Source organism: Chlamydomonas reinhardtii, chromosome 16 (genome assembly GCF_000002595.2).
Source record: "Chlamydomonas reinhardtii strain CC-503 cw92 mt+ chromosome 16, whole genome shotgun sequence".
In the NCBI taxonomy this organism is placed as follows: Eukaryota; Viridiplantae; Chlorophyta; class Chlorophyceae; order Chlamydomonadales; family Chlamydomonadaceae; genus Chlamydomonas; species Chlamydomonas reinhardtii.
The window spans coordinates 176,337-203,589 of record NC_057019.1 but is presented as its reverse complement, the minus strand read 5'-3'; the positions used below and the strand labels follow the sequence as shown (position 1 = coordinate 203,589).

Here is a 27,253-nt window from a genome sequence, read left to right as displayed (position 1 = left end):
CACTTTCAAGGGCGTCCTCCATATGCACTCGCTGAACCAACGTTGTGAATACAGTATCGTCGGTGGTGCCCATATGCAGCAGAGCTATGTGGCAAAAGCAGCAACACAAAGCCAGTCTCATAGGGACGCAACGCTGCAAGCAGCCCAAGTCGGTATGGGGTAGTGTGCAGGACGAGAGTGTGCATGCATAATTGCACACAACTTCTACTGGTTTGGCGAGATGCAGCGGCAAGACAACTACTCGGCCTTGATTGCAGCAAGCCCTAGGCTAAAGCCTCGCACAGCGCCGGAACCAGTGTATTTAGAAGTAACCCACAATGCAGTCCCTACAACGCGTTGCACACGGTGAGTACAATTGCGTTTCCGTGAGACTTAGGTTTGTGCAAGTGCAAGCTTTCCGGCTTTGACTGCTGCGCTCCGACCCGCCGCAGGCCGTGGCCTCGTGGCGAGGCCCACGACTCGCACTGTTGCGCCCCGCACGGTAGGTCGCGCATGCGAGGAGCGTCGAGTCCGTGCGAAGCGATCGAAGTCAGCAACACGTGATGGCCCTAGACGAGCGCCGACGCCCTTCACGCGTCTCCGTTGACGCAGGTGACTGTGCAGCGTGCTGTGTCCACTGATGCCGAGAGCTTTGTGATCCCCGCGGCGCCCGACCTGATTCCCGACGGCGCATGGGCCAAGGTGGAGGGCGGCGTGTGCGCGGCCAAGGGCTTCAAGGCCACTGGTGGGTCCAGCAGTGGGCCTGAGGGTGGAGGGCAAGGGGAAGGAGGAGGGTTAAGGAGGTTCGGGGGTCGGGAAAGGGGGGACGGGCAGCTGAAGAAGGGGCAGGGAAGGGGGGCGCCGGTACCGTGCCCCCTTCTCTCCTCGACCCCCCTCAACTCCACACAACCTCCTCTCAACTTGCCCAGCAACTCAACCCGGCCAGCCAACCCAACCCAACCCACACGCCCCTGTCTCTCCTCCTGACTGCCCCCCCCTTAACACATGCATGCGCTGCACTCACAGGCGTGTACGCGGGCCTGCGCGCCAGCGGCCGTAAGGGCGACCTGGCGTTGGTGGTGGCGGACGCGCCCGCCACCGTGGCCGGCACCTTCACGCAGAACGTCATGTGCGCCGCGCCCGTGCTGTACTGCAAGGACGTGCTCAGCCGCCGCAAGACCGTGCGCGCGGTGGGGCGGGGTGGTGGGGCGGAGACGGGAGGGGAGGGGGAGGTGGGGCCAGGTAGGAGACGGGTGCAAGGGGCGGGGCGGACGGCTCTGGGTGTGCCGGGGCGGCCCTCCCTGACAGCGGCGTGTCTGCCTTCCCCTGTAACCCTCCCCCCTTCCCCTGTAACCGCACCCCCCTGTAACCCTCCCCCTGTAACCGCACAGGTTATGACCAACGCCGGCCAGGCCAACGCCGCCACGGGCACCCAGGTGTGTGCCGTACGCGGCACCGGCCTGGAACACGGCTGGGCGGCTGGGCTGGGGAGGGGAGGGGAGGGGCAAGGCGACCAGGACTGCGGCCAGGACTGCGGCAAGGACTGCGGCCAGGACTGGTTTGGGGACTGGGTCACCGGGTCACCGGAGCCCGGTGCATGGGGGCATCTCGGCGGCCCAGCCCACCACACGGCTGGCAGCTGGCCCTGACACACTGGCAGCCCCCCCACTTAAAATAATCACGAATGTGAACCCCCCCCCCCCGCTCTCTGGCTTACCTGCACCCGCCCAATGCTCGTCACCCGCTGCCTCCACCCCCCTGCTGCTGCTGCTGCCCCCCACCTGCCTCCCCTCAGGGCTACGAGGACTCGGTGGCTTGCGCCCAGGCCCTGGCGGCGGCGCTGGGCGTGGAGGCGGACGACGTGCTGCTGCAGTCCACCGGTGAGGCAGTGGGAGGGGAGGGGAGGGGAGGGGAGGGGTGTTTCCGAATGCGAGACCAGAGACGGGAGGGCGGGAAAGGGGCGGGAAGAGGAGGAGGTTAGAGGGGCCAGTGTTGAGGAAAGGCGCAGTAAACAAGAGAGTCGGTGGTGACGGGAGGGCGACAAGGGGGGTCTGGCTCTGTGGGGGGTCTGGCTCTGTGGGGCTGGGGGGCTGTGGGGCTGGGAAAGGGCTAGCAGGGGGCCGGGAGGGGTGTGTGGAGAGCAGGGCCGGGCCGCGGCAGTGTGTGTGGGGTGCGGGCTGCCAGGTAGCTTGCAAGTCGCAGTGCAGCCATGACGCCTGGGGGGCGACAGGGCTGATGGGTCGGCGAATGGGGGTCGGGGCTCAAGGGGCTCCGGGGGCACGTGAGCAGTTGGGTGGGGCTAAGGGGGATGCCACGCCACGCCGGCTGACAGCGCTGCGGTGGCTGGTCAGCGCTGCGGTGTGACCTCGGCGGCCAGGGGGGGGGGCGCACGGCGGCAAGCGACCCGCACACGCAGCCGCGCACCCGCAGGTTTGCTCTTGAGCTCCTCCCCCTCGCCTCTGCCCCCCACCCCACCCCACCCCACCCCCTGCAGGTGTGATCGGCCGGCGCATGAAGATGGAGTCCTTCCTGCCCGCCATCCCGCAGCTGCCCGCCAGCCTGGGCGCCAGCACCGCGGACGCGCACCGGGCCGCAGTGGCCATCACCACCACCGGTGCGTGCGTGCCTAGGGGCGGGCGGGGGGAGGGTGGGTGCAAGGATTGGTACAGAGAAGTGGAAGGGGCTGTGTGCGTGTGTGGGCGTGTGCGTGTTGGAGAGATGGGGGTTGCAGGCATGACTAGTTTGGAGGTGTCAAAATGACACGCCATGAATGAGTCCATGACTCCATAGCTTCGGCGTTGCCCTTGGCTGACCGGCCCCGCCTTACACCTCCATTCCCCCGCCCGCCACCCCACCCCACCCCACCATCCCACCCCACCCCGCCCCACCCCACCCGCACAGACCTGGTGTCCAAGGAGGCTGCGCTGCGCGTGACGCTCAGCAGCGGCGCGGTGGTGACGGTGGGCGGCATGTGCAAGGGCAGCGGCATGATCCACCCCAACATGGCCACCATGCTGGGTGAGGGGGGGTGGAAGAACGGGGCAGATGGGGCGTGGGAGGGCGTGTGTGTTTTGGGGCAGCGGCATGATCCATTTGAACATGGCCAGCATGCGGGGGGGGGTTAGATATTAGCCCAAACTAAACCGAACCCAATGCAAAAGAGCGAGGAGGAGAGCGTGGAGAGGGGGGGCGGGTAAGAGGGACGGAGCGTGTTTGGGGGACGGAGGGGATGCGGGGTGGGGCTGTGGAACGGAAGGAAGGAGGGAGGGCGCGGTCACCGAAGCTGCACGTTTCTTACAACATCCCCGCACACGACACCACACCACACGACCTCGCCCGCCAACCGCAGGTGTGGTGACGTGTGACGCCGCGGTGTCCAGCGACGTGTGGACGGGCATTGTGAAGCGCGCCTCGGTGGCGTCCTTCAACTCGGTGAGGGCCGGGGGGGGGTTGCGCGGGGGGGAGGTGTGTGTGTGTATGCGTGTGTGTGCGTGTGTGTGTGTGTGTGTGTGTGTGTGTGTGTGTGTGTATGCGTGTGTGTGCGTGTGTGTCTGTATGTGGCAGAGGGGTGGATGGGTCGTACAGGAGCAGGAGGGTGGGTGCACAGGGGGTTGGCACGGGGGGCACGGGCACGTGTGCCAGCGTTGTCAGGACAGCTGCTGGAGGGGGAGGGAGCTCTGCGGGCGGACATCCGCATTGCCTCCTCTCCACCACCATCACCAACCCCCCTTGCACCTCCCACTCGCTCCCCTTTCTCCTACCTGTCGCCCCCTGCTACATATTCCGTTCCTGGCTACGCCTTCACTTCTTGAACAATCATGAATGTGAAGCCCCCCCCCCCCCCGCCTCCCCCCCACACCCGCCTCCTCACCCCCCACCCCCACCAGATCACGGTGGACGGCGACACCAGCACCAACGACTGCGTCATCGGGCTGGCCTCGGGCGCCGCCGGCAACCCGCCCATCACCGACCCAGCCAGCCAGGACGCGCAGCTGCTGGACGCCGCAGTCACCGCGCTCATGCAGGTGGGGGGGTGGGGGGGTGGAGGGGTGGTGGACAGTACCAGCCCAAACTGAACCAACCCTGAAGTGGGGGGCGGTTTGGGGGTTGGGTGGGGGTTGGGTGGAAGCGGCTCGATCGGGGGGCGCCCGGGGACGGCTTGTGCGCGGTCTGTGGATGTCGGTATGCAAGGGGCCTTCACAAGGCAAGCCCGCCACACCGCGACCCGGGCCCCCCTCACTTCTTACGTAATCATGAATGTAACCCCCATTCACTCCTCCCGCACCTCACCCCTCCACCCCCTCCACCCCCCCCACCCCCCACAGGGCCTGGCCAAGTCCATCGCCTGGGACGGCGAGGGCGCCACCTGCCTGCTGGAGATCGAGGTGGGCGTGTGTGTGTGGGTGTGTGGTTGTTTGGGTGTGGTTGTTTGGGTGTGTGCGCGTGTGGTTGTTTGGGTGTGTGTGTGGTTGTTTGGGTGTGGATGTTTGGGTGTGGTTGTTTGGGTGTGTGCGCGTGTGGTTGTTTGGGTGTGTGTGCGGTTGTTTGGGTGTGTGTGGGGGGGGTGTAGGCGTGCAGGTGGGTGTGGGCATGTGGGGGCGGCGGCATGCGTCTCAGCCACAGGTCCGGCGTTCGCCCAGACCCGGCCGGCCCAGTCCAGGCCATGCCGCTGTGTGTGAGGTTCAGCGATCTCCGTGTCCCACTGGGTCCTGATGGCACAGTACGGCGTGGGGGCGCGCGCACACACATACACACACCTAATCTCACACACACACACACACTCTCTCTCTCTCACACACACACACACACACACCTCTAATCTCACACACACACACACACACATACACACACCTAATCTCACACACTCACACACACACACACACCCCTAATCTCACACACACACCCCCCTAATCTCACACACACACAAACACACCCATACACACACCTAATCACACACACACACACACACACACTCACAAGTAACTCCGGCGTCGTCTGGGCGGGCTTTCGTCTCGTTTATAAACACACTCGCAACCACACACACACAACACACGCACAGGTCACGGGCGCCGCCAGTGACGCGGACGCCCGGGTCATTGCCCGCTCCGTGGCCGGCTCCTCGCTGGCCAAGAGCGCCTTCTTCGGGCACGACCCCAACTGGGGGCGCATCGCGGCGGCTGCCGGCTACTCGGGTGCGGGTTGCGCGCGCGCGCGTGTGTGTACGTGTGCGTACGTGTACGTGTGTGTTTAACACAGAACAAACGGAACAAAGCCGCCATACACACGCGCGCGTGTGTGCGTGTGTGTGTGTGCGCGCGCGCGTGTGTGTGTGTGTGTGTGTGTGTGGACGTGTGTGTGTACGTGTGTACGTGTGCAGGGGTTGGCTGAAACCGAGGAAGAAGAGGAGGGGGCCGGGGAAATGGGGCGGCAGGGGCACCGGCACACAGTATGTATGTGCGTGCGGTAGGAAAGCACCCTCAGCCGTCCTCTCGTCAGTCGCGCCCCTGCCCTCCCCCTGCCCTCCCCCTGCCCTCCCCCACCTCTTCACCACCACCACCACGACACGCAGGCATCATCTTCGACCAGGCGGATCTGGGCGTGCGGCTGGGGGCCATGACGCTGATGAGGGACGGCCAGCCGCTGCCCTTCGACAAGGCCGCCGCCAACAAGTACCTCAAGGACACGTGCGCAGTGCACGGCACCGTGCAGGTGTGTGTGTGTGTGTGCGGGGGGGTTACATTCATGACTAGTTAAGGAGGGGGGTTGTAGATACCAGCCCAAACTAAACCAAACCGGGCTGAGGGGAGGAACGCGTGGATGTGTGCGGGTGGATGGAGGTGTGGGTATCGGCACGGACGTGTGGTGGGCTGGGCAGAGTGGCTGGGCACTGTCTGGGGCCGGGCTGTTTCTCCGAACACCACAGGGCAGCAGCTCCCCACGCCCACCAGAACCTCCCCTTCCGGCCCCTCTCTTCCGCCCCACCCCACCCCACCCCACCTCAGGTGTTCGTGACTGTGGGCAAGGGGCCGGGCAGGGGCATGGCGTGGGGCTGCGACCTGAGTTACGACTACGTCAAGATCAACGCCGAGTACACCACCTAAGAGGGGGGCTGTAGCGGCTGTAGCGGCGGCGGCGGCAGCTGTAGCAGCAGCAGCACAGCAATACCTAGGCGTGGGTGGAGGCAGCAGCAGGGCTGGGGCCGTCCTGCACCCTAGGGGCCGTGCCCGGGGCGCCGCCCGACGGCACATGCAGGTCGAGCAGGCGACGGAGGCGATCGGGCGGGTGCTGTGGGTGTGGGTGTGCTTTGGGGGGGGGGGGCAGCCATGTGTGGTGATGAGGCGGGGCTTGTGGGCGGATGGGTGGGGCCGGCTGGGGACACGTCGGGCGCCCCTACACGGCGGGGATGCGAGGCACGGCGCGAGACATGGGCTGCTGGCATAACCACATGGCGCCCCTCTCCCCGGGTCCAGGCGCCAGCCAGTGCGCCAGTGTGCATGCAATGGACGTATGACACCGGGATTGGGACGGGACCGTTGTTCGGGTGGCTGCCCGTTTTGCACAGGCTGCCCCCTTGCTGTGCGGCAGGGCGGGAACGGCGTTGGAGGCGGCGTTGGAGGGAACTGGCGGGAGGTGGCGTGCGTGCGGAAAGGTCTGTCAGCCACGAACCGGGATGCGGGGCGGGCGGCTGTCTGGGCTTCGGTGAGTGGGGGCGTGGGGTGCGCGCGTCCGCAGCCGAGTGGGTCGAAATCGGACCCGGTTGCAACATAACCGGAGTGTGTGTGGGTGCGCGCGTGCGCATTGATGGCAATGTGTACTATAGTTCCTTCTTTCCAGGTGTGCATAAGGGCAGGTGGAACCATGGGGAGCGGGAAAGCCGGGAAGAGCCAGGAAGAGCAGGCCAGCCGGGGAAGCAGACCCTGTCCGGGCGAGAAGCGAGGGGTTGGATTCGGACCAGTGACCGATCTCATAAAACCAGAGACGGTCCAATCTGGAATCGTAGCTCTCCCTCCAACCTGCATCAATCTCACCATTTACAAGCTCGCTTATTCATATGCATCGCTATTCTCTAAACGCCGTGTGCTCGCAACGAGCCTGCCGAATTCCGTCGCACATGCTCGCTCAGCGGGCGAGCCTGGCTCGCTGACCCGTGCTAGGCAATCTCTGACCCGTGTTAGCGCTTGAACGAGCTGGATCCAGGTGCGTGTGTGTCCAGGACACCCGGGCGAGAGCGTGCGAGAGTCACGAACGGGGGGAGGGGCGCCAGAACGTGCCAGCACGCCGTGCACCCGCCCCCCCTGATTCTTTTACCACCTAGCACCACGTACGCCCTCACGACACCTATGCGCTCCTGCCGCATTCGCAGACGACTGAATTGAGCGAGACTGGACATGGCGCAAGAGCAGGCGGATGGGGGCGAGCGCGAGCTCCGAGCGTTCCACGAAAACCTCCTGGCCGACGACGCAGGTGAGGCGGTGAGCATCAGGGTTGGGGCCGCCTGTGTGCCATCCATTGATTCTTGTGCCAGGTGCGAGCCTCAAAGCAAGCATTTCCGACCGCCTGTCAACTTGGGACATCCCTGCTGCCGATGCCTCGCTCACAAACAAACAAACCCCCATCCGTCGCAGACATCCCGGCGCATGTCGCGGCCCTGCCACCCGAGGAGTTGCCGCTGGCGACCAGGCTGGGCCTCAAAGAGCTGTCAGGGCCCAGCGACCGGCAGTCCGATGACGCCGTGCAGGCCGTGGCTCTGGAGCTCCTCAAGCTGTGCCACCCGCAGCAGCTGCAGCTGCAGGGGCTGCCGGGGCCGGCGGCGAGTCCGCTGGCTCCCAAGTTCCTGCCCCCGCCCGACCCGGCCCGCCTGCATGCCTTCCTGGCGGAACCCGGCGTGAAGCCGGGCTGGAACCCAAGTGAGTGAACGGGTGCATCAGGCAACAAATTCAAGTGGCATGTCTAGCAAGTGCGCAAGGTGTAACCTGTATATAAGGATGGAGGCAAGGCGCTCTCAAGTTACAGAGCACAGTCTAGATTGCGTTTATGCCACGGTGGCAAGGCGCAAGGTTGGCTCGACTCGACGCCGACCTGCGCGATCAACCTAGACTTGCTTCCTTGAAGGCACGGCTTTGACCAGCAGTCGGCTGCCTGTGCCGCCGCCCCCCCCCTCTCCTCCCGCCCCCCCTCATGCAGCTGGTGGCAATGCAGAGCCAGTGAAGCTGCGCCACCAATGTGCGCCTCACAATTTTGGTGTGGGGTCCAAGAGCGGCGACCGCTGCAGTTGCGGCCGGGCGTACTGCGAGGCTTGCAGGGACGCAGGACATGCCTTCCACAAGGTGCGTGCGCGGGAAGCGAGCCCAGGGCCCTCCTGCAGGATGGATGGAAGCGGATCAATCAAGTTTGCTGCGTGCCATGACGCCGGCGCCACACGTTTATAACCTCGCCCATCTCAAATACCCTCAACCCGCAAGGTCACCAAATACTTCCCGGTCTATTGTGGGGATGCCCCGCCCCCCGACCTGGCGTGCGAGCCCTACACGCGGACACGCAACGAGAAAACTGTACACCTGGGGTACGTGCCGGTACAGCCAGTGGCTGTGATGTACAGTGTACAGCCAGCACGGCTGCCGTACGAGCGGCGGGGCGGGCCGCCGCAGCGGCGGCAGCCGGCGGCCGGTGGCGAGTTGGGCGACTGTGCTCCTGAGGAGCGAGGCGGCGGCGGCAGCGTGGAGGGCGCTGGAGGAGCCGCCAGACCTGCTGCTGCTGCCGGTGGTCGTGGCCGCAGCCGTGGCAGAGGCAGGGGCAGGGGACACCCGCAGGTGCACCCGCAACACCAGCAGCAGCAGCAGCAGCAGCAGCAGCAGCAGCACCAGCAGCACCAGCAGCAGCTGGTCGCGCGATGCGTGCGGCAGCAGGTGTGTTGACGTGCGCACAGCAGTGAATCGCTCATGAGACTGTGCTGCTGGTCAGGGCGGGGGAGCAGCTGTTGCGCATTACTCACTCCTGTTTGCAACGTATGGGCTCCGTTGCCCCCAGCGTCACCGTAATTACACAGGGTGCGAGAGCCTGGTCGCTAGGTAGCCGATAGCCAACCAACGCATGAACCCCATGCTGCCTGCACGGTTGCATGTATGCCTGCCGTAGGCGCCAGAGCTAGCAGCAGGCGGGCAAGGTGGCGGCGGCGAGGAGGGAAACGGCTCTGGAGGCGAAGAGGGCAGTCTTGCAGGCGCTGCTGTAGCATCAGCTGTAGCAGCGGGTGGCAGCAGCAGCAGCAACCGGGAGCCCTCGGAGGGAGACCGGGAGCGCAGAGACGCGCAGTGGGTGGTGGGCCTGCTCCGCAGCGCCATGACCGCTGAGAGGCGGGAGACCGCCGCTGATGCCTTCCGCGTGGTGCTGACGGTGGGTGCAACTTATGGGTGGGTGGGTGGGTGGGTGGGGAGCAGTCGGGGCATACCGTACGTAGGCACGACTGGTCTGCGGTCTCCACAAGCCACATTGCCCGTGTCCGTGCTTCCAACCACGCAAGCAGCCTCTAGCCCAGACCCCTCAATCCCGTGTGTGTGTGCCCGCGTGTGTGTACGAGCAACAGGAGCTGGCTGGCCCCGACGGGCGGCCTGACCTCGTCCGTGTGGTGAACATCAAGAACGGAGACGCCGACCGCCAACACGGCATTATGATGATGGCGCTATACTCCGCGCTGGAGGCGGAGGGGCTGCTGCCAGAACAGGAGCAGCAACAGTTGGAGGCGACGGCGCCGCCACCGCAGGAGGCGGCGGAGGAGGCGGCAGCGGCAGCGCACTGGCCGGCGCGAGAGCAGGCGGTGGCGGCGGCACAACAGGAGCAGAGGCAGCAGCTGATAGCGGCTGAGGGTCCGCAGCATGCGCTGCAGCACCAGGAGGCCCCACCGCCGCCGCGCATTTTGTCGGATGGGCTGCAGGGCCGGCTGCTGCTGCTGCTGGAGCTGTTGCTGGCGGCGTTCGGGGCTGCCGGCTTCCGTCAGCTGTGCCTGCAGGCGGACTTTGCGCACATGGACACACTGCTGCACGCCTGCTGCAGGTGCGGCCGAGCGTGTTATGCGTGTATGTTGTGCGTGTAGTGCGTGCGTGCGTGCGTGCGTGCGTGCGTGCGTGTAGTGCGTGCGTGCGTGTAGTGCGTGCGTGCGCGCGTGCGGACGTACGGCACCCCGCCGTAGCTAGCTGCACGGTGCTTGTTATCAGATAGCACAATGACTGCAGCAGCAACTGGAATCATAAATGGGAGCACATGGGGAAAGGGTTGGCACCTTACTCGGGAGATGCGCAAGTAAGCAAGCAAGCAAGCAAACAAGCAACCGCGTGTCTGTGTCCACGCATGCACATGCACATACAGGTACACGTTGCTGCGGGTGCTGCGCTGGCTGCTGCCACAGCTGGACGCCGCCGCCCTGGCCGCCCGCACCAAGGCGCACTGGGGCCCGCTGCACACGGCCGCGCGCGCCCCACACCGGCAGCTGGCGGTGGAGGTGACGGAGCTGCTGCTGCGGCGCGGCGAGCAGCTGGGGCTGTTCACGGAGGAGGCGATGCAGCAGCGCGGCACCTCGGTAAGTGGGGAAGAGGCCGACAGACTTTGTCACGCGCATTCCTCCGACGCTGATACATACGTTGCGGCGCGCGTGCGCGTCAGACACGCCTACCTGTCATGCATGCGGTGAGATATCACACGCCCCGCCCGCCGTTCACACACGCACATGCTATCGCTTACTGCTGTCATCTCCCACGCTGTCCCCGCCTGCCGCCCTACGCCGCCCCCCCTTGGCCCGCAGGCGCTGCTGTCTGACCTGAGTTTCAACAAGTTCTACCTGGGGATGAAAGCACGGTCTGTGCTGGACGAGGCAGTCTGGCGGGTGAGCTGCTGCTGGAGCCTGTTTGTGTGTTTGTGCGCGTGCGTGCGTGCGTGCGTGTGTTGTGTGGTGCTTTTGAACTTCTGTATATGCACTGTAAGCAGCAGGTGTGTGCGGCCCCCGTGTGCGTGTGTGTTTGTGTGTGTATGTTTGTTTCATCAGCTGTACGCGTGCCGCCGACATGCATGCACACCTGTGGTGCCGCCGTGTCGCCGCACAGGTGTGGCCGCAGCAGCAGGAGGAGCAGCTGCAGCAGCGGCAGGACGGTACCGCAGTGGTGGTGACAGTAGTGGTGCGGCGGCGGCCGGCGGTGCGTGAGGACATCAGGAGTGAGGAGCAGCTGGCCGCGGCCATGGCGCGGCTAGCGCGGCTGGACCTGCTGCCGGCTGCTGCTGCTGGCACTGGCACTGGCTGGGGTCGCTAGGCATGCGGTTGTGGAAGGGGGCCTGGACTCATGCTGCTGCTGCAGCAGCAGCCACAGCGGGCCCCAGCTGCTGCAGGCACTGATGGCTGGCGGACTAGGCGGTCGGTTGCAGAGGAGACGTAGGACCGCAGCGAAGGGGCTTGACGCGTGTGGTTCTGACTTGCGACTGCCGGAGTGCAGACGCCTGCCTTCAGCCTTTGCAGTGTGGGGGACTGGAGACTGTAGAACCGCAATGAACTACCCCCACTCCCACCCTGAGGTTTATCATCTGCGCGCGCCAGGGCCAACAGGTTGGCGTGCACGGCGCCACCCTCTGCCGCGGTGTAGGGGCTGTGCGGCACCAGCGTCAGCCGCGTCAGGCTGGCCGTCAGAGACGCCGGCAGCGGCGGCGGCGGAGCCGCAGGCGACAGCGGAGGTGTCAGCGACAGGCCCAAGCCGGTTGAGGCGAGGCCGAGGTGGGTAGGTTGCGAAGGGCTGGTGGGGTGGAAGAAGAAGAGGTGGTGTGGGTGGACGCGGGCTGGGCGGGTGTGGTGAGGGCTGGCAGGCGGGTGGCTGCGGGCCAGTCGTGCACGCACACGTCCGTCAGGCGCGGGAAGGTGGACTGCAGCGGCCTGAGGGGAGTGGGGCAGAGGGGGCGTGTGGGGTGTGGGCAGGGTGGTTGTAGATACCAGCCCAAACTAGAGGGAACCCAAAAATGCAAAAGAGCGATGAGGGAAGCGTGGCCTATGCTTTTACAATGGAGTGGCCTCGACATCAGTAGTCTTTCAAGGCCGAGGCTGCGGCAGATGCGGCGGCTGAGGCGGCAGCAGTGGCATGCGCGGGCTTCGCTTGCTTACGTTAGGATAATCATGTGGTTAGTCAGGACTGGGGACTGGTGCATTCAGCCGGTGCATTAGTGCCGATTATGAACCCGTCACGAACCGTGTTGACTTGCAAGACGCGGAAGGGCCCCGGTGGGGTTCGGGGGCGGCACGGGTGCTGAGGGGCGGGTACCAGGGGCGCCGAGTATGCGCTGCGCTCCAGGTCTCCCTATTCAAAACCCTAAGGACCAACCCGAATCAGCACTGCAGCGGTGTCAGGACAGCCTGGGACAGTCTACAAGTACCAATCCCCACCTGTCCTATCCGAATCCGTAAGTGCGCAAAGCAATCCTCACCTGCCCTATCCCAATCCTCAAGCGCCGACACCAATCCCCACCCGACCAAACCCAATCCCCAAAAGTGGCGTTCCAATCCCTGGCCGGTCAAACCCAATCCTCAAGTGCTGGGTGCAATCCTACTCTGGCCAATCCAATCCACGGAGGGGTGACCGGCGGCGGGACCGAACCTCTCAACCGCCCTAACAATCCTTTGGCCGTACTACGGCTGCTCTGGCGCGTCAGCAAAACATCGACACAACCTGCCAGCTACCGTCGGTACAGTAACAGCGCGCGAACGACGCACCAATGCCTTGTCCCTTCTTGCTACGCATTTATGTGGGCACGGGTGGGAGCCACACACATCGGGACTACGCTTTCCTGCCCCTTGCCATGTTCCATCACGGCTGCTCTGGCGGCGGAGAAGCCCCGCCGCCGTGTGTCCCGCCATCATGAGGCCCGCCAGTGTCCTCTTGCTCAGGTGTGTGAGTGTGTCCGCGGCAGCTGGCACTGTGCCCGGCGCCGCTATAGCTGCCTGCAGGCCCCTACCCCAGACCCGCCGCTCGCACAGCCACAGCAGCTGCTTGCCCCCGGCAACAAGCGATGGTCACCTGCCCCTTGGTGATGCACGCGACAAAAGAACGACCAAGACACTGCTGAATGACAGTGACAATTTAAATCCGAGCCGACCTCCATTCAAAAAGAAAACCTTCATTTTGGGCTCCTAGGCCCCAAAAAATCAGGAACTTTGCGCTCGATAGGTATAGTAAACAAAAGCGCGTCAAATATGGCTACTCAGAAGAACACTCCAACTATTCGCGACGCCCTGCTGTGGGCGATCGAGTGGGAAGCCGACCCCACGTCCATTCAACCGATAATTGATATCCTGTGTCAGCAGGGATGGGAAGTTGATAATGAAAAGGCTGGCAGGATCTTCTGTCGCACGCGCTGGACCCCCTCTCGTCGGCGTACGCGTCGCTCAATGGTCGGCAGCAGACTGTGCTGAAGGTGGCCAGCCTTTTCATTATCAACTTCCCATCCCTGCTGACTCAGGATATCAATTATCGGTTGAATGGGCGTGGGGTCGGCTTCCCACTCGATCGCCCACAGCAGGGCGTCGCGAATAGTTGGCGTGCTCTTCTGAGAAGCCATATTTGACGCGCTTTTGTTTACTATACCTATCGAGCGCAAAGTTCCTGATTTTTTGGGGCCTAGGAGCCCAAAGAACAGACTGGGATGAAGGTTTTCTTTTTGCATGGAGGTCGGGTTTCTCCAGCTAACGGCTCGGATTTAAATTGTCACTCATTCAGCAGTGTCTTGGTCGTTCTTTTGTCGCGTGCATCACCAAGGGGCAGGTGACCATCGCTTGTTGCTGGGGGCAAGCAGCTACTGTGGCTGTGCGAGCGGCGGGTCTGGGGTAGGGGCCTGGGCGGGGCAGCAGGCAGCTATAGCGGCGCCGGGCACGGTGCCAGCTGCCGCGGACACACGGCCCCAAGAACACCCCGGTCGTGCGTGCTGCCTGCCTGCCTGCCCTGTCTGCACCAAACTCACTACTGGCGCAAACTGCGAATATCACTTCTTGGGCTGAGCACCCCAAGCGCAGCGTTCCAGGGGGGGGGCGAAGGAACACCCCTGTGGTGCTTGTTATCAGATAGCCCAATGACTGCAGCAGCAACTGGAATCATAAATGGGAGCACATGGGGAAAGGGTTGGCACCTTACTCGGGAGATGCGCAAGCAAGCAAGCAAACAAGCAAGCGCGTGTCTGTGTCCACGCATGCACATGCGCATGCAGGTACACGTTGCTGCGGGTGCTGCGCTGGCTGCTGCCACAGCTGGACGCCGCCGCCCTGGCCGCCCGCACCAAGGCGCACTGGGGCCCGCTGCACACGGCCGCGCGCGCCCCACACCGGCAGCTGGCGGTGGAGGTGACGGAGCTGCTGCTGCGGCGCGGCGAGCAGCTGGGGCTGTTCACGGAGGAGGCGATGCAGCAGCGCGGCACCTCGGTAAGTGGGGAAGAGGCCGACAGACTTTGTCACGCGCGTTCCTCCGCCGCTGATACATACGTTGCGGCGCGCGTGCGTGTCAGACACGCCTACCTGTCATGCATGCGGTGAGATATCACACGCCCCGCCCGCCGTTCACACACGCACATGCTATCGCTTACTGCTGTCACCTCCCACGCTGTCCCAGCCTGCCGCCCTACGCCGCCCCCCCTTGGCCCGCAGGCGCTGCTGTCTGACCTGAGTTTCAACAAGTTCTACCTGGGGATGAAAGCACGGTCTGTGCTGGACGAGGCAGTCTGGCGGGTGAGCTGCTGCTGGAGCCTGTTTGTGTGTTTGTGCGCGTGCGTGCGTGCGTGCGTGTGTTGTGTGGTGCTTTTGAACTTCTGTATATGCACTGTAAGCAGCAGGTGTGTGCGGCCCCCGTGTGCGTGTGTGTTTGTGTGTGTATGTTTGTTTCATCAGCTGTACGCGTGCCGCCGACATGCATGCACACCTGTGGTGCCGCCGTGTCGCCGCACAGGTGTGGCCGCAGCAGCAGGAGGAGCAGCTGCAGCAGCGGCAGGACGGTACCGCAGTGGTGGTGACAGTAGTGGTGCGGCGGCGGCCGGCGGTGCGTGAGGACATCAGGAGTGAGGAGCAGCTGGCCGCGGCCATGGCGCGGCTAGCGCGGCTGGACCTGCTGCCGGCTGCTGCTGCTGGCACTGGCACTGGCTGGGGTCGCTAGGCATGCGGTTGTGGAAGGGGGCCTGGACTCATGCTGCTGCTGCAGCAGCAGCCACAGCGGGCCCCAGCTGCTGCAGGCACTGATGGCTGGCGGACTAGGCGGTCGGTTGCAGAGGAGACGTAGGACCGCAGCGAAGGGGCTTGACGCGTGTGGTTCTGACTTGCGACTGCCGGAGTGCAGACGCCTGCCTTCAGCCTTTGCAGTGTGGGGGACTGGAGACTGCTGGAGAACCCCGAGGCCCGAGATCGGGGCACGGCTGTGTGTGTGCGCCACTGGGCCGTCGCGTGAACGTGTAGAAGCCCAGGGACAGGCCAGTGCCGGTCTGGTTATGCATGGGTGAACGCGTCAGCACATTTTGATTGTCACAGTAACACTGGAATAAGCCGTTGCATAGTATGAGGACACAAGACAGCATACGGGTGCACATGTCCGCGTGTCCACATGTTGGTCGGTCAAAGATGTGTTCCCAAGGCGGATCATTTTACATTCGCGATAGAGCTCATCAAAAGCAGTCGATTGGCACCAACCTGACAAAAACTACCAACCTGACAAAAACTAAGGGATTCGGAGGGGGTTCGTACGGCAGGGTTCGGTAGGGTCGGTCGGTTGGTCGGTGGGTTTGTGGCACGGGGTCAAAAAAGTTTGTTCCTGCCCCCCCCCCCGATCCCGGGCAAACACCGCAACTCAGTCGACACGCTCTCGCCCTCACTCATCCGAGCTAGCGGCTGACAACGCGGCTGCCCCCTTGCTGCATCCGCCCCCTCCTGGCTTTCGCCATGCCAAGAGTTCCCTACAGTTCTGCACCATCCCAGAAGAGGCGGGGCCGGGGGCCGGGGGCCGGGGGGAAGGGGGGGGGCGGGGGAAACAACGACTCGCATGAGCACGACAGCGCAAGAAAAGTTCCTCAACGTAGAACGAACCGGCACATACATAATATGAACATATTTACAGAAGTGTTATTGTAAGCTAAGTGCACAAGGTGGGCAGGTGGGCAGGTGGCCGATGGGTGCCGATGGAGGCCTTGTTTTGCACCGCTAACCAGCCAGCGCTTACATGCGAGTAACTTATAAGTAATATTTACAGCGGCGTGGCCATACTCTGGCTGTGCGCGCCAGCACTCAGCAGCCATGGCAGACCCGATAAATCGAAGGCTGAAAAGCCTTGACGCGGAGGTCAAGGACAGGGAGACGGAGCTGAAGGCAGCTGAAGAAAAGCTCTCCAACAACCCCAGCAACACCAGCCTTCTTGCCGAGCGCAACCGGCTGGTCGAAGACATCGCAGACCTGAAGGCTCGCCGATCGAAACTTGAGGACAGGCTGTCAGGTTTGTTCGCACTTAGGCTACGCGCGAGGGAACTGCGTTCCACGACTGAAGTACAGACCCCGACTTGGTGTGTTCTGTGCCACCTGTTTTTGATAATGCGCTGCGCTGCGCAGTTATTGACGGTATTGCTGTTTTCCTGCATGGACAGGGCCCGGGCCCCAGGACTACCTACAGCGGCTGCGTGGGCTCCTCGAGGAGGCCCACATCGACCGACCAAACGAGGCCATCCTGCAGCTCATCGTCCGGCGCCTGAGCTCCCGGCTGCTGGCGGCGAGCACCAAGGAAGCAGCACGGGATCTTTACGAGGACGCGAAGCTGATGCCAGGCCCGTCAACCGAGGCGCTGCTCAAGGAACAGGTACGTGGGTGTGTGCGAGGCACAGCGCGCGCGCCATGGCACGTCAATAGCACGGTACAAATTGTACAATGCTGCAGATACCTTAACGCCGGGCACTGCTATGCTGGAAGTACAGTAGGATGCGTAGGATGTGACAATATCGTACAATCAACAAGGGACAATCAAGAGTCCATCCAACAAGGAACTGCCCTCCACCTTGCCTGCTGCAACTCCTGATCAACCTCACGCACATCCCCGCTTGCAGGCGGGGCTGACCGTGGGCGGCCCGGCGTTCCCTGATGCGAGCTCGAGCCTTCTGGTTGCAATGGGCACCGGCAGCTGCCCTTGCGTGCTGAAGATGCTCCTACCCCCACTGCTCACTAATGTGGACTCCGCGGCCGCGGCGAGTGGTGAGGCCAGCAACTCTGCGGCCACACCGAACTGTGCGGCCGGCGGTCCCGAGGCGGCAGCATGCCGTGCGCTCTGCCACGGCAAGCCCGCGACCGTGCCTCTGGTGGACGCCAAAGTCATCACGTTCACGCTGGGAAAGGAGCACGCATCAACGCATGGCCGCTGCCCTGGTGTCTACGCCGCGATACAAATGCAGTATTACATCAGTACGGTGGCCAGGCTACCGCCGGCGTACCTGCAGGAGATACCAGCCATGATGGAGCGCATGGTGGAAGCGCTGGAGTGGATTCACCGCAAGGGCTTCGTGCACATGGACGTCAAGGTACGTTCCAGGCCACAAGGCACAATGTGCAGGCACCGTGCGTGGGTGACGCAGCGGCTGCAAGGATGAATGCATTGAAGTAGCTTGCTTGATAGTCACAACGGCTGGTCGGCGGGTTGGCTAAGGTTGGGACGCGATGCCGTGATGCCCGTTGTGTTCCCTGTGCGGTGACCCGCCCGTCGGCTGCAGGCCGACAACATCTTCGTGGATGCAGCAGGACGGTGAGTGCGTGCACGCCAAGGCGCATAAGTTTCAGCTGAAGCAGCACGTGAGCCTCGCATTCTAATTGTTTACGGTTTGAGCAGGTGGTGGCTGGGCGACTTCGGGTCAGCCGTTCCCAAGGGCTCAGCAATCACCTCCACAACGCGCTGGTTTGCGCCGCCCGCTGCCGCAAAGGCAGCAGCCACCGCTGTGCCGGAGTACGACTGGTGCGTACCTTTACGGTTACAGTAGTTCATTAAGACGCCTGCGGATGTGATTCAATGTTTATTTCGTGCCCATGCATGATCCCGCTCAGCTGGTGTTGGTTGTAAGCCCCAAGCACCACTTACCCGTGTAGTTTCATACGTTGATGCGCGACTGATACGTGTGTAAGGTTTACACAACTTCTATGCCCCAACCTGCCGTCAGGCACATGCTGGCCGTGGCGCTGGTTATCGAGGTGCTGCGCCGCGTGGGCCTGGGCCACAAGTGGCAGGAGATGCTAGTTGAGGGCAGCTGCACGCCGCGCGCAAACATTCTGGCGACTCTCGAACACCTCCGCCAGCACAGCAAGGTCGATGAGGCCCTGCTGGCGAGCCTGAGCGACCTGGTTGACCGCCCCAAGGTGTCGTGAGCGGCGGGATACGTCCCATCATCTTCAGCAAGGGGGAAGGGGCTATACGGTATCCAGCAAGCAACATCCACATAAGCCGGGGTTGGTAGCAACACATCTACCAACCCCGGCTTATGTGGATGTTGCTTGCTGGATACCGTGATGTGGTTGGTTGGGGCGGCCTTGGCCGGTGGGCCCGTGTTGGGGCGGTGGATGGTTTTTTTGTGAGCGGCTGGACTTGCTGCCATTCTGTGCGGCCATTCACTGAAAGCACAATCGAGGGTGATGGGTGTGTGCGCGCGATAGGCGTGTGTGCGCCATCAGAGTTGGCCTGCAATTGGTTGCACATGTCGCGCCTAGGCTTAAGGCACAATTCAAGCAGTGAACATACGCAATAACCCCCCCTCCCACGCATACACAGACAACCGGAGCTGGTGGTTGACCTGGGGTGGTTGACCTGTGTGCAGCGACTGGCCGTGTGTGTGGAGAAGGCGCCACTGCAGGTGGTGGACAGGCTACGACTGAGGCCTTCCGTATGGCGGATTCAGGGGGTGATGGCGGAAATACCACGGCGCAATAGGTTTTGCTGGAGGTGGCGTGAGGATGCCGCAACTCTGAGATGCCCAACGAGCAGGGCAACGGTGAGGGCGGAAGGGTATGGCAGCAGTTGTGACTTGTGTAAACTGACAAGTGTTCCCCGGTCACGGGAAAAGGGGCTGAGCCCCTCCACAGTCTGAGGCGGAACTACCTCATCGCCCGGACATAGCCGGGGTCGGTTTCCACAGGCACATAGCCAAACCAGGTGCCTATCTAGCAATCGCGATGCCACAGCAGAGCCAACCGCAGCCAGACGCAGCACAGATACAGTATCAACAGCCGCACCTGGCCGCACTACTTGTCATGCCGCTACGCATGCCCTGTGTAAACTGAAATGGAGGGAGCTGACAACTGCGGACATGTGTGGCATCTGGGAGCAAGCGGCAAATGATGAGGATATAGACGGCAAAACTGACGAGGACGACGGACAAGCGGAGTGTTGTGTATATGTGTTGGAGAGCACAAGTAAGACAAGGGGTGTCAGCTTTGTACAGCTGGAAAATGGGCTGAGCCCCCGTACGCTTGGGAGCTGATAGGCGTGTAACGCCCCGTCAGAGCCTCCATGCCGCTACGAGGGATACTCGGGTTGGGGCCGTCCGGGATTTCCCGCGCCACGCATGCGTGCCTTGTCACGTTCCGAAACACCCCACGCAATTCTTTGGCCTCCTGCCATACTCAACACCTCCCCGGCGCCCCACGCTCAAAGGGCTAGGCGCGGGGCGGGCGCGACCTTGGGGCTCCTCGGCATTCTGGCGCGTCGGCAGGCATGGCTCAGCAAGTCGCTCAAAACTTTCGATATACTTCCCCGCATTGCTTGCCGCCAACATAGTTTGCCATAGAGACTGCATATCATTGGGCACTGGATGCTTTCCTCGCGACCTCGCGAAAGTCAATTGTCCATGTACGCGCGAAGGCACTTCTCGCTCCGCCCGGATTTTCCCCGCCGCCTATTTACATGCAATAGGCAATAACAAATACTAATACGTAGCACCCGCGGTTTATGCCAGTATGATACTTTTTGCCACGCACGAACGAACGCACGACAGGGGTGTTCCTGGGGGGCTTCGCATCCCCGCAAATCTCACGTGGCCATACTAAAAAAACGTTGGCGCTGGGCCTGGCTCGAGTGCGCGTCCTGTCACACACCGGTCATAATAGGTGCACCGGCGCATGCACCGGTCGTCCGGTCATCACCCGGTTATAGCCCCACAACCTGCCACAACTACAGTACTCACCACGCACCGCTCAACCTCGCACGCCGCGCCTTGCAAATCACGCAACACCCTTTGCCTGGCAGCATGGCGAACGAGCTCTCTGCAGTGCTCGCATCTTAGAGATGTCCACCGCTGAGGGGGGCCCCGGATCCGGGAGCCAGGCCGACCACGCGTGGCCAAGCGTAGTCGGTGGTGCCTAAGTAACTCGACCTCCCTCCCCCTGCTCAGTCGTCGCAGTCATCTCCCTCCGCGCCACCCCCCGCCCCCTTCTTGCTGCGGAAGGCCTCCCGCAGCTCCTTGAAGCGCTTGAAGCACTGCGCCTTGCTGCGCCCCGGCACCAGCTTGGCCACCGCGTCCCAGCGCTCCGCCCCCAGCTCCTTGGGGCACTGCTTCAACGCCGCCACCAGCGCCACCTCCTGGGCCTGAGGACATGAGCGCACGTGAGGCATGTCACAGCAGTGGACTTTGTGTGTTTGTCCGAGTGTGTATGTGTGTGTATGTGCGTGAAAACAGAAAAAAGAAGCGAGCCCAGCAGGCGGCGCCGGAGTTGCTTACGGGGTGTGTTTGTGTGTGTATGTGTGTGTTTCATCAGCTGTACGCGTGCCGCCGACATGCATGCACACCTGTGGTGCCGCCGTGTCGCCGCACAGGTGTGGCCGCAGCAGCAGGAGGAGCAGCTGCAGCAGCGGCAGGACGGTACCGCAGTGGTGGTGACAGTAGTGCGGCGGCGGCCGGCGGTGCGTGAGGACATCAGGAGTGAGGAGCAGCTGGCCGCGGCCATGGCGCAGCTGGACCTGCTGCCGCAGCAGTAGCAGGTGCAGGAGCAGTAGCAGGGGCAGTAGCAACGGCAGTAGCAGGAGCAAGGGCAGGAGCAACGCGGCTGCCCGGAGGCCATGGCGCGGCTGGACCTGCTGCCGGCGGCTGCTGCTGGCACTGGCACTGGCTAGGGTCGCTAGGCATGCGGTTGTGGAAGGGGGCCTGGACTCATGCTGCTGCAGCAGCAGCAGCGGGCCCCAGCTGCTGCAGGCACTGATGGCTATGCGATGGGACAGTGTTGAGGCAGGTTGGTGAAGTCCCGTCAGGTGCAGGTGATTCCCCAATCCCAGCAGATGGCAAACAATTTGCAACGGCAGGGCTGGTCGAACGCCGTAGTTACTGTACCGACAAGTTGTTGGCTGGCTGGAACTTTGCTGACGCGCATTCATCACTGAACGCGCATCTCATTCCAGTACAGTGCAAGCACATTGCTGCAAGTATCAAAACCAGGGCCTGCTCGGATCCCGGGGTAAACACTGGCCCGTGCAGGCCGTGCAGGCCCATGCAGGCCCGAGCAGTTAGCCCACATCTGGGGCACTGATGGCTATGCAGTCGGTTGCAGAGGAAACGAAGGCCTGCGGCGAAGGGGCTTGACGCGCGTGGTTCTGACTTGCGGAGTGCCGGAGTGCAGACGCCTGCCTTCAGCCTTTGCAGTGTGGGGGACTGGAGACTGTAGAACCGCACGCTCTGGGCATGGCCATGTGTGTGCACCACTGGGCCGCGTGAACGTGTAGTGGTTGATTGTGGAACGCCGTGGAGTCCAGGCGTTTCAGGTGTTGGGAATATCTGCATAGCTTACACATGTCGGACCTCTAGGCTTTTGAAGTGAACACTACCCCCGTTCCACGCGGTAGGCGCGTGCGGCATCAGGGGGGCCCAGCGGCCTGCGGGCGCTCCTCCGCAATGTGCGGCTGGGGTCTGGGGAGCTGCGGGGCCGCCCCCATGCGTGTGCACCTTTCTGGCACCATTCCGGCCTGTCGTGGCAAGTTGGTCACCCAATGTCAATAAGACATCACTTGTCCAAACTCGCCTCACACTGCTGCTTCAAAGAAAACAATGTACCATACTGCACACACGGGTCAATTGCACGCAGCTGCACACATTGCCACACACAAATACTACTGCATGTACGTCGCTGCGGCAGACAATCGAGTGATCGACCAGCTCACGCCTTTCCACACATAGCTCCGCGTCCGGGATTCAAACACACGGTTTGAACCTCGGACCGCACCGGACTGACACGCCTGAGCAAACACCACAACACCACAGTCAACACACTATCGGCCTCATCTGCACCCGCCCCTCCTCCACCACCACTCGCCCCGCCAGCCCCCTCCACAGCTCCTCTCCATCGCCCCTCCTCCACAGAGCCTCCTCTACAGCTTGGCTGCGGCGGGCGGCCCGGCGCTGAGCTTGCGGCCGGACGCCGCGGCCTGCAGCAGGTAGTCGCAGGGTGCGAAGAAGCCGGCGTGCTGCGGCGGCACCATGGCCGCAAACTGCTTCAGGCGGGCCACGATGCGCGGCGCCCCCACCAGGTCAGCCCAGAAGATCAGGCCGCCCTGCAAGGAGAGGGGGGAGGGCGCAAGAGGGAGGGGGCAGAGAAGAGCGCGTGTTTAGATCGACATGTGTTGTACATTTGCCGCGCCTTCCCTCACATGTTGTGATGGTGAGACCTGGTTTGCTGCAACTCTCTCGCCCTCCCTCCCCAGTGCCCATAGTTGCGGTCCGTGGCTGCCCCGGTAACATTGGCCGGAACAGCCCGCCCCCCGCGCCGCTCCCTTGCGCCCTGCCTCCTCCTGCCTTGTCCCTCCTCCTCCCCTTCCCCAACTCCTCCTGCCCCTCGCCCAACTCCTTTCCTGCTCCTGCCCCCGCAAACCCCTGCAACCCCCTTTCCGCCCCTATTTTGCGATTCACCCACTCCGGTCTGCATGAACGGCCACCCCCTCCCCAGCCGCCAACCAATCTCCCTCCCTCACCCGCACGGGCGGGAAGCCCATGGCCATGACGCTGGCCACGTCCAGGTCGGCGGCCTTGTCCACAATGCCCTCCGCCACCACCCGGCAGCCCTCGTTCACAACTGCAGGGGCGGAGGAGGGGCGGGGTTACACACACGTGATTATTCAAGAAGTGAAGGGGTAGGGGGGGAGGAGGGGCAGATGGGTTGTCAGGCATGCCCTGTGGACATGCAACACAGGACGGCCCACCAAAGCACGCCTTCACACTCCCTCCCACAAACCAGCACCCCGTTTTGCTGCCACCTCCCCTTGCCACCCCGCCACACTCCACTGCCACCACCCACCCGGGAAGAAGATCCAGTCCAGGATGTCCTGGTCGCTCAGCGCCGGCGGCTTGGCGCCCGCCGGCACCAGGGCGGCCTCGCGCCGGCTGCCCTCCAGCAGCGGCGCCAGGCCCTCGGGGTCGGGGCTGGCCTTGCGCGTCTTGGCGTCAAACTGCATGTGCGGGGCGGGGCGGGGCGGGGGAAGGGGCGGGGGAAGGGGTGCGGGGTGCAGTGGGTGGGTTGGTGGGTGGGTTGGTGATGATGCGTGGGTGTTGGTGGTGGTGGCATTGAGTAACGGGGGGAAGGCGCCGTGGCGTGACAGGGTGGTGCGGCTGAGCGGACGCAGGCCATGCGCGCGTGCGCGAGGCGGCAAGACGCTGTTAAAGAACGCCACAAATGGTCGCTCCGCCCCTACCCTCGCTGTGTCCCCCCCCCCACACACACACCTACACGCCCTCCCCCCCCCTTCCTCGCACCTTGTAGAAGCCCTTGCCGGTCTTCTCGCCCAGCCGCTTGGCCTCGTTGAGCGCGGGGATGAGGCGCGACACGTAGACGCGGTCCGGGAACGAGGTGACGAAGTTGGCGCCCACGTGCAGCCCAATGTCGCTGCCCACCAGGTCGTTCAGCCTGTGTGCGGAGAGAGTGTGTGTGTATGGGGCGTGTGTGTGTATGTGTGTGTGTGTATGGGGCGTGTGTGTGTATGTGTGTGTGTGTATGGGGCGTGTGTGTGTATGTGTGTGTGTGTGTATGGGGCGTGTGTGTGTATGTGTGTGTGTGTGTGTATGGGGCGTGTGTGTGTATGTGTGTGTGTACATGTGTGTGGCTGGGGTGTGGAGTGTGTGGGTGTGTGGGGGGTTCAGGGCGGAGCAGCTTGAGGCGGTGGACAGCCAGGGTGGGGAGCCGGGTTCACGCAGGGCGGACCCCTATCAACTGCAGCACGCTCTCACCAAATCACACACCGCACGCACCACCTCGCCCCCTCCCCCTCCCCCTCCCCCTCCCCCTCCCCCTCCCCCTCCCCCTCCCCCTCCCCCTCCCCCTCCCCTCCCCTCCCCTCCCCTCCCCTCCCCCACCTGAAGGGGCCCATGGGCATGCCGAAGCGCCCCGCCACCGCGGCGTCCACGCGGTAGGGGTCCAGCCCCAGGTCCGCCAGCATGACGGCCGACATGGTGTAGGGGAAGAACACGCGGTTCACCGCAAAGCCCGTGCAGTTGCCCACCACCACCGGCGTCTTCTTGATGGCGGAGGACAGCGCCAGCGTGTCCAGCAGCTCCTGGGGGCGGTGGGGTGGGGGGGGGGTTTTGGCGGTGGGGGAGGTTACATACATGGCTAGGCAAGGAAGTGATAGATGGGGGTGGTGGCGTCGGGAAGGGGTGGCGGGGAGGTGGGGTGCGCGGGACGGAGGAACTGGAGGAGAGGGTGAACTGGAGCAGTGATTCGTTCGGTGGCGACTGTGACCCACCTAGTGTTCCTGCTGTTCTCAAGCTGCGGAGTACGGTCACAGGCATGGGCCTCGACGAGCAAACCCCTCCGAGCCCACTCCACAACCGCCCGCCGGCCCTGCGGCCCCTCCGCATCCCCTTCCCCCATATCCATGGACCCCCCAACTCCCCCAACTCGACCCGCAGCCCACGCCCGCACGCACCCCACGCCCCCACCTGGGCGCCGGTGTCCTTGGTCCTCACGATCTCCAGCAGCGGCATGATGTGCGCCGGGCTGAAGAAGTGCGCGCCCAGCAGCCGCCGCCGCGCCGCCGCGCCGCCCGACATCTTGGCCCCCACCAGCTCAATGTCGATGGTCGAGGTGTTGGTGGAGAGGATGGCGTCGGGGCGGCAGGCCTTCTCCAGGTCTGTGTAGGTCGGGTCGCAGGGTGGTCGAGGTCTGTTCAGCAACTGTTTTAGGACCTAGGACCTAGGAGCTGGCAATCATCATGCGTCAAAGCATGTGCGCGGGTTGCTTCGCAGCTGCCGACACTGGAGCCAGGTGCCCCAGCCACATGCAAGCGCCGCCTCTCTTCCGTCTCTTGTCCTCCTATCCTGCTCTGGTATTGCCCCTCCGCATCCCAGGCTCTCCCTCCACCTCCCTTGTTCCTTCCCTCCCTCTCACCCGCAAAGATCTTCTGCTTGAGCGGGATGTCCTCGATGACCGCCTCAATCACCATGTCCGCCCGCGCAAAGCCGGCGTAGTCCAGCGCGCCGCTCACACGGCCCAGCGCGGCGTCCGCGGCGGCCTGGCTCATGGCGCCCTTCTTCACCTGGGGGGGGGGGGGGAGGAGAGGGAGGAGGAGGGGAAGAGGGAGGGGAAGAGGGACGGGTGTACGTGGAGGCATTCCCAGGTGCGCCTTGTAGTGGATCGCGTCCACAACTCGTGCTCCCCGAGCGGTTGTGCTCCCCGCTCCCTACCTCCATGCGCCCCATTCCCCCTCCCCTCCCCACCTCCCCCCGCCACCGCTCGCACTCACCCTGCTGGCCACGTTGGCCTTGATGCGCGCCATGCCTCCGTCCAAGAACTGCTGGCTGACCTCCTTGAGGATCACCTCCACACCCGCCAGCGCCAGCGCCGTGGCGATGCCGCTGCCCATCAGGCCGCCGCCCAGCACCGCCACGCAGCGGATGGGGCGGGGCTTCAGGCCTGTGGTGGGTGAGGTGGGCGGGTGGTGGGCGGGTGGGCAACGGAGGTGGAGGTGGGTTGGAGGTGGATGGAGGGGCGGCGGTCGCGGCAGCCGCATCAGGAAAGAAGTCAGGGTGAGGCAACGACACACACACACACACACACACACACACACACACGCACACGCACGCGCACACACGCGCACACACGCACACACACGCACGGGCACACACGCACACACACACACGCACACCGTATCCGTAAGTAACTCCGGCGCGCCGTCTGGGCGGGCTTCGTTTTGTCGTTTTTATTTAACACACGCACACACGCACGCACACACACACACACACGCCACACACCAGCACGAGCTCAGACCCCACCCCACCCGGCCCCATCTCGCACTCACCCGGCACGTCCGTGACGCCCTTGACCTTCTTGGTGGCCCGCTGCGCAAAGAAGATGTGCACCAGCGCCTTGTGCGTGTCCAGCGCGGCGGCCGCCGCGAAGGCGCGGCCCTCCGCCGCCAGCCCCTCCTGCCCGCCCCGCTCCACGCCCGCCTGCACCGCGTCCAGGCACAGCTGCGGGTGCGCCAGGCCGCGGGCGCGGCGGCCGGCCTCGGCGCGCGCCATGTCCAGCAGCGCCAGGGCCTCGCCCAGGGGGGGCAGCTTGTCTGGAGGGGAGGGGGTGGAGAGGGAGGGGCGATGGAGGGAATGGAGAAAGGGAGGGAGGGGGAGGGGTGAATGGTAGGGTGGAGGCGGGCAACGAAACAAGGCGGGGATCTGACACTGACATTTACTTACGAGTCAGACTTCTGGCGCTGCCAACACACTATCATGTCACTCCACGCTGCACCTTGCACGCCAACGCCCCTCCCACCCCCCCCCCCCCCCGCCTCCCCCCGGCCCACCTGTGCGGGTGAGGCTGTACATGCGCGGCCGCCGCCCCGCCGCAATGTCCAGCGCCAGGGCGCGCGCCGCCGGCATCAGGCCCGCGGCGTCGGGCGCCAACACGTCCACCAGACCCAGCTTCAGGCCGGCCTGTGTGTGGGGGGGGGGGGCGTGGCAGGTGGGCACGGCGCGGGCTGTGTGTGCGAGTGGAAAGGCGGAGCAGCGTGTCTGAAACACGCAACGTTAGGGCATGCCTACCCAAACCGACCCCATTTTTGCCCGCTGCCCCGCGCCGCCATCCCGCGCCGCCATCCCTGTCCTCCCGCCCTCCTGCGCCGCCCTGCCTCCACAACCGCATCCGCGTCCCACGTCCTGCCACGTCCTGCCACGTCCTGCCACGTCCTGCGCTGCCTCGCCCTGTCCTGCCCTGTCCGGGCTCCGCCGCCACCGCCCCCACCCTCTCCTCCCCTCCCCTCCCCTCCCCTCCCCTCCCCTCCCCTCCCCTCCC

General features: G+C 64.0%; 5 protein-coding genes across 5 annotated transcripts in view; 4 read left to right on the top strand and 1 right to left on the bottom strand.

The window, feature by feature from the left end:
• The first annotated feature begins 18 nt into the window (after positions 1 to 18).
• Positions 19 to 6,954, top strand: CHLRE_16g694850v5 (uncharacterized protein). The gene is made up of 14 exons (XM_043071794.1): positions 19 to 345; positions 432 to 481; positions 592 to 724; positions 1,006 to 1,169; positions 1,371 to 1,415; positions 1,775 to 1,859; positions 2,474 to 2,593; positions 2,881 to 2,997; positions 3,329 to 3,411; positions 3,867 to 4,004; positions 4,305 to 4,364; positions 5,039 to 5,171; positions 5,549 to 5,688; positions 5,982 to 6,954. The coding sequence occupies exons 1-14, from the start codon at positions 318 to 320 to the stop codon at positions 6,078 to 6,080; spliced, it is 1,395 nt and encodes a 464-aa protein (XP_042915283.1). The 5' UTR covers positions 19 to 317; the 3' UTR covers positions 6,081 to 6,954.
• Positions 6,955 to 7,048: 94 nt separating this feature from the next.
• On the top strand, positions 7,049 to 12,314 carry CHLRE_16g694900v5 (uncharacterized protein). The gene is made up of 10 exons (XM_043071795.1): positions 7,049 to 7,176; positions 7,343 to 7,443; positions 7,605 to 7,886; positions 8,164 to 8,306; positions 8,442 to 8,885; positions 9,115 to 9,369; positions 9,560 to 10,026; positions 10,339 to 10,549; positions 10,772 to 10,852; positions 11,070 to 12,314. The coding sequence occupies exons 2-10, from the start codon at positions 7,368 to 7,370 to the stop codon at positions 11,271 to 11,273; spliced, it is 2,163 nt and encodes a 720-aa protein (XP_042915282.1). The 5' UTR covers positions 7,049 to 7,176; positions 7,343 to 7,367; the 3' UTR covers positions 11,274 to 12,314.
• A 1,004-nt stretch (positions 12,315 to 13,318) lies between these two features.
• Positions 13,319 to 15,684, top strand: CHLRE_16g694942v5 (uncharacterized protein). The gene is made up of 4 exons (XM_043071796.1): positions 13,319 to 13,763; positions 14,203 to 14,413; positions 14,636 to 14,716; positions 14,934 to 15,684. The coding sequence occupies exons 1-4, from the start codon at positions 13,645 to 13,647 to the stop codon at positions 15,135 to 15,137; spliced, it is 615 nt and encodes a 204-aa protein (XP_042915281.1). The 5' UTR covers positions 13,319 to 13,644; the 3' UTR covers positions 15,138 to 15,684.
• Positions 15,685 to 16,098: 414 nt separating this feature from the next.
• CHLRE_16g694950v5 (uncharacterized protein) lies at positions 16,099 to 19,037 on the top strand. The gene is made up of 6 exons (XM_043071797.1): positions 16,099 to 16,460; positions 16,609 to 16,817; positions 17,062 to 17,529; positions 17,719 to 17,750; positions 17,835 to 17,957; positions 18,160 to 19,037. The coding sequence occupies exons 1-6, from the start codon at positions 16,265 to 16,267 to the stop codon at positions 18,362 to 18,364; spliced, it is 1,233 nt and encodes a 410-aa protein (XP_042915280.1). The 5' UTR covers positions 16,099 to 16,264; the 3' UTR covers positions 18,365 to 19,037.
• A 2,716-nt stretch (positions 19,038 to 21,753) lies between these two features.
• CHLRE_16g695050v5 (uncharacterized protein) overlaps positions 21,754 to 27,253 on the bottom strand; it is a 7,551-nt gene continuing 2,051 nt past the window's right edge. The window contains exons 5-14 of the mRNA XM_043071798.1: positions 26,766 to 26,895; positions 26,265 to 26,528; positions 25,710 to 25,879; positions 25,355 to 25,502; positions 24,907 to 25,097; positions 24,322 to 24,521; positions 23,725 to 23,875; positions 23,270 to 23,420; positions 22,947 to 23,047; positions 21,754 to 22,529 (exon numbers count right to left, since the gene is read on the bottom strand). Of these exons, the coding sequence (XP_042915279.1) occupies positions 22,347 to 22,529; positions 22,947 to 23,047; positions 23,270 to 23,420; positions 23,725 to 23,875; positions 24,322 to 24,521; positions 24,907 to 25,097; positions 25,355 to 25,502; positions 25,710 to 25,879; positions 26,265 to 26,528; positions 26,766 to 26,895 (1,689 nt within the window). The 3' untranslated portion in view covers positions 21,754 to 22,346. The remainder of the gene's footprint in view (positions 22,530 to 22,946; positions 23,048 to 23,269; positions 23,421 to 23,724; positions 23,876 to 24,321; positions 24,522 to 24,906; positions 25,098 to 25,354; positions 25,503 to 25,709; positions 25,880 to 26,264; positions 26,529 to 26,765; positions 26,896 to 27,253) is intronic.

Coding starts and splice junctions, on each gene's coding strand:
- CHLRE_16g694850v5 (XM_043071794.1), top strand. CDS start 318: ATGCAGTCCCTACAACGCGTTGCACACG. Junction 482..591: donor GCACTGTTGCGCCCCGCACG/GTAGGTCGCGCA, acceptor CCGTTGACGCAG/GTGACTGTGCAGCGTGCTGT. Junction 1,860..2,473: donor CGTGCTGCTGCAGTCCACCG/GTGAGGCAGTGG, acceptor CACCCCCTGCAG/GTGTGATCGGCCGGCGCATG.
- CHLRE_16g694950v5 (XM_043071797.1), top strand. CDS start 16,265: ATGGCAGACCCGATAAATCGAAGGCTGAAAAGCCTTGACGCGGAGGTC. Junction 16,818..17,061: donor AGGCGCTGCTCAAGGAACAG/GTACGTGGGTGT, acceptor CCCCGCTTGCAG/GCGGGGCTGACCGTGGGCGG. Junction 17,530..17,718: donor TCGTGCACATGGACGTCAAG/GTACGTTCCAGG, acceptor CGTCGGCTGCAG/GCCGACAACATCTTCGTGGA.
- CHLRE_16g694942v5 (XM_043071796.1), top strand. CDS start 13,645: ATGAAGGTTTTCTTTTTGCATGGAGGTCGGGTTTCTCCAGCTAACGGC. Junction 13,764..14,202: donor CGTGCATCACCAAGGGGCAG/GTGACCATCGCT, acceptor ATGCGCATGCAG/GTACACGTTGCTGCGGGTGC. Junction 14,717..14,933: donor TGGACGAGGCAGTCTGGCGG/GTGAGCTGCTGC, acceptor GTCGCCGCACAG/GTGTGGCCGCAGCAGCAGGA.
- CHLRE_16g694900v5 (XM_043071795.1), top strand. CDS start 7,368: ATGGCGCAAGAGCAGGCGGATGGGGGCGAGCGCGAGCTCCGAGCGTTC. Junction 7,444..7,604: donor CCTCCTGGCCGACGACGCAG/GTGAGGCGGTGA, acceptor CATCCGTCGCAG/ACATCCCGGCGCATGTCGCG. Junction 10,853..11,069: donor TGGACGAGGCAGTCTGGCGG/GTGAGCTGCTGC, acceptor GTCGCCGCACAG/GTGTGGCCGCAGCAGCAGGA.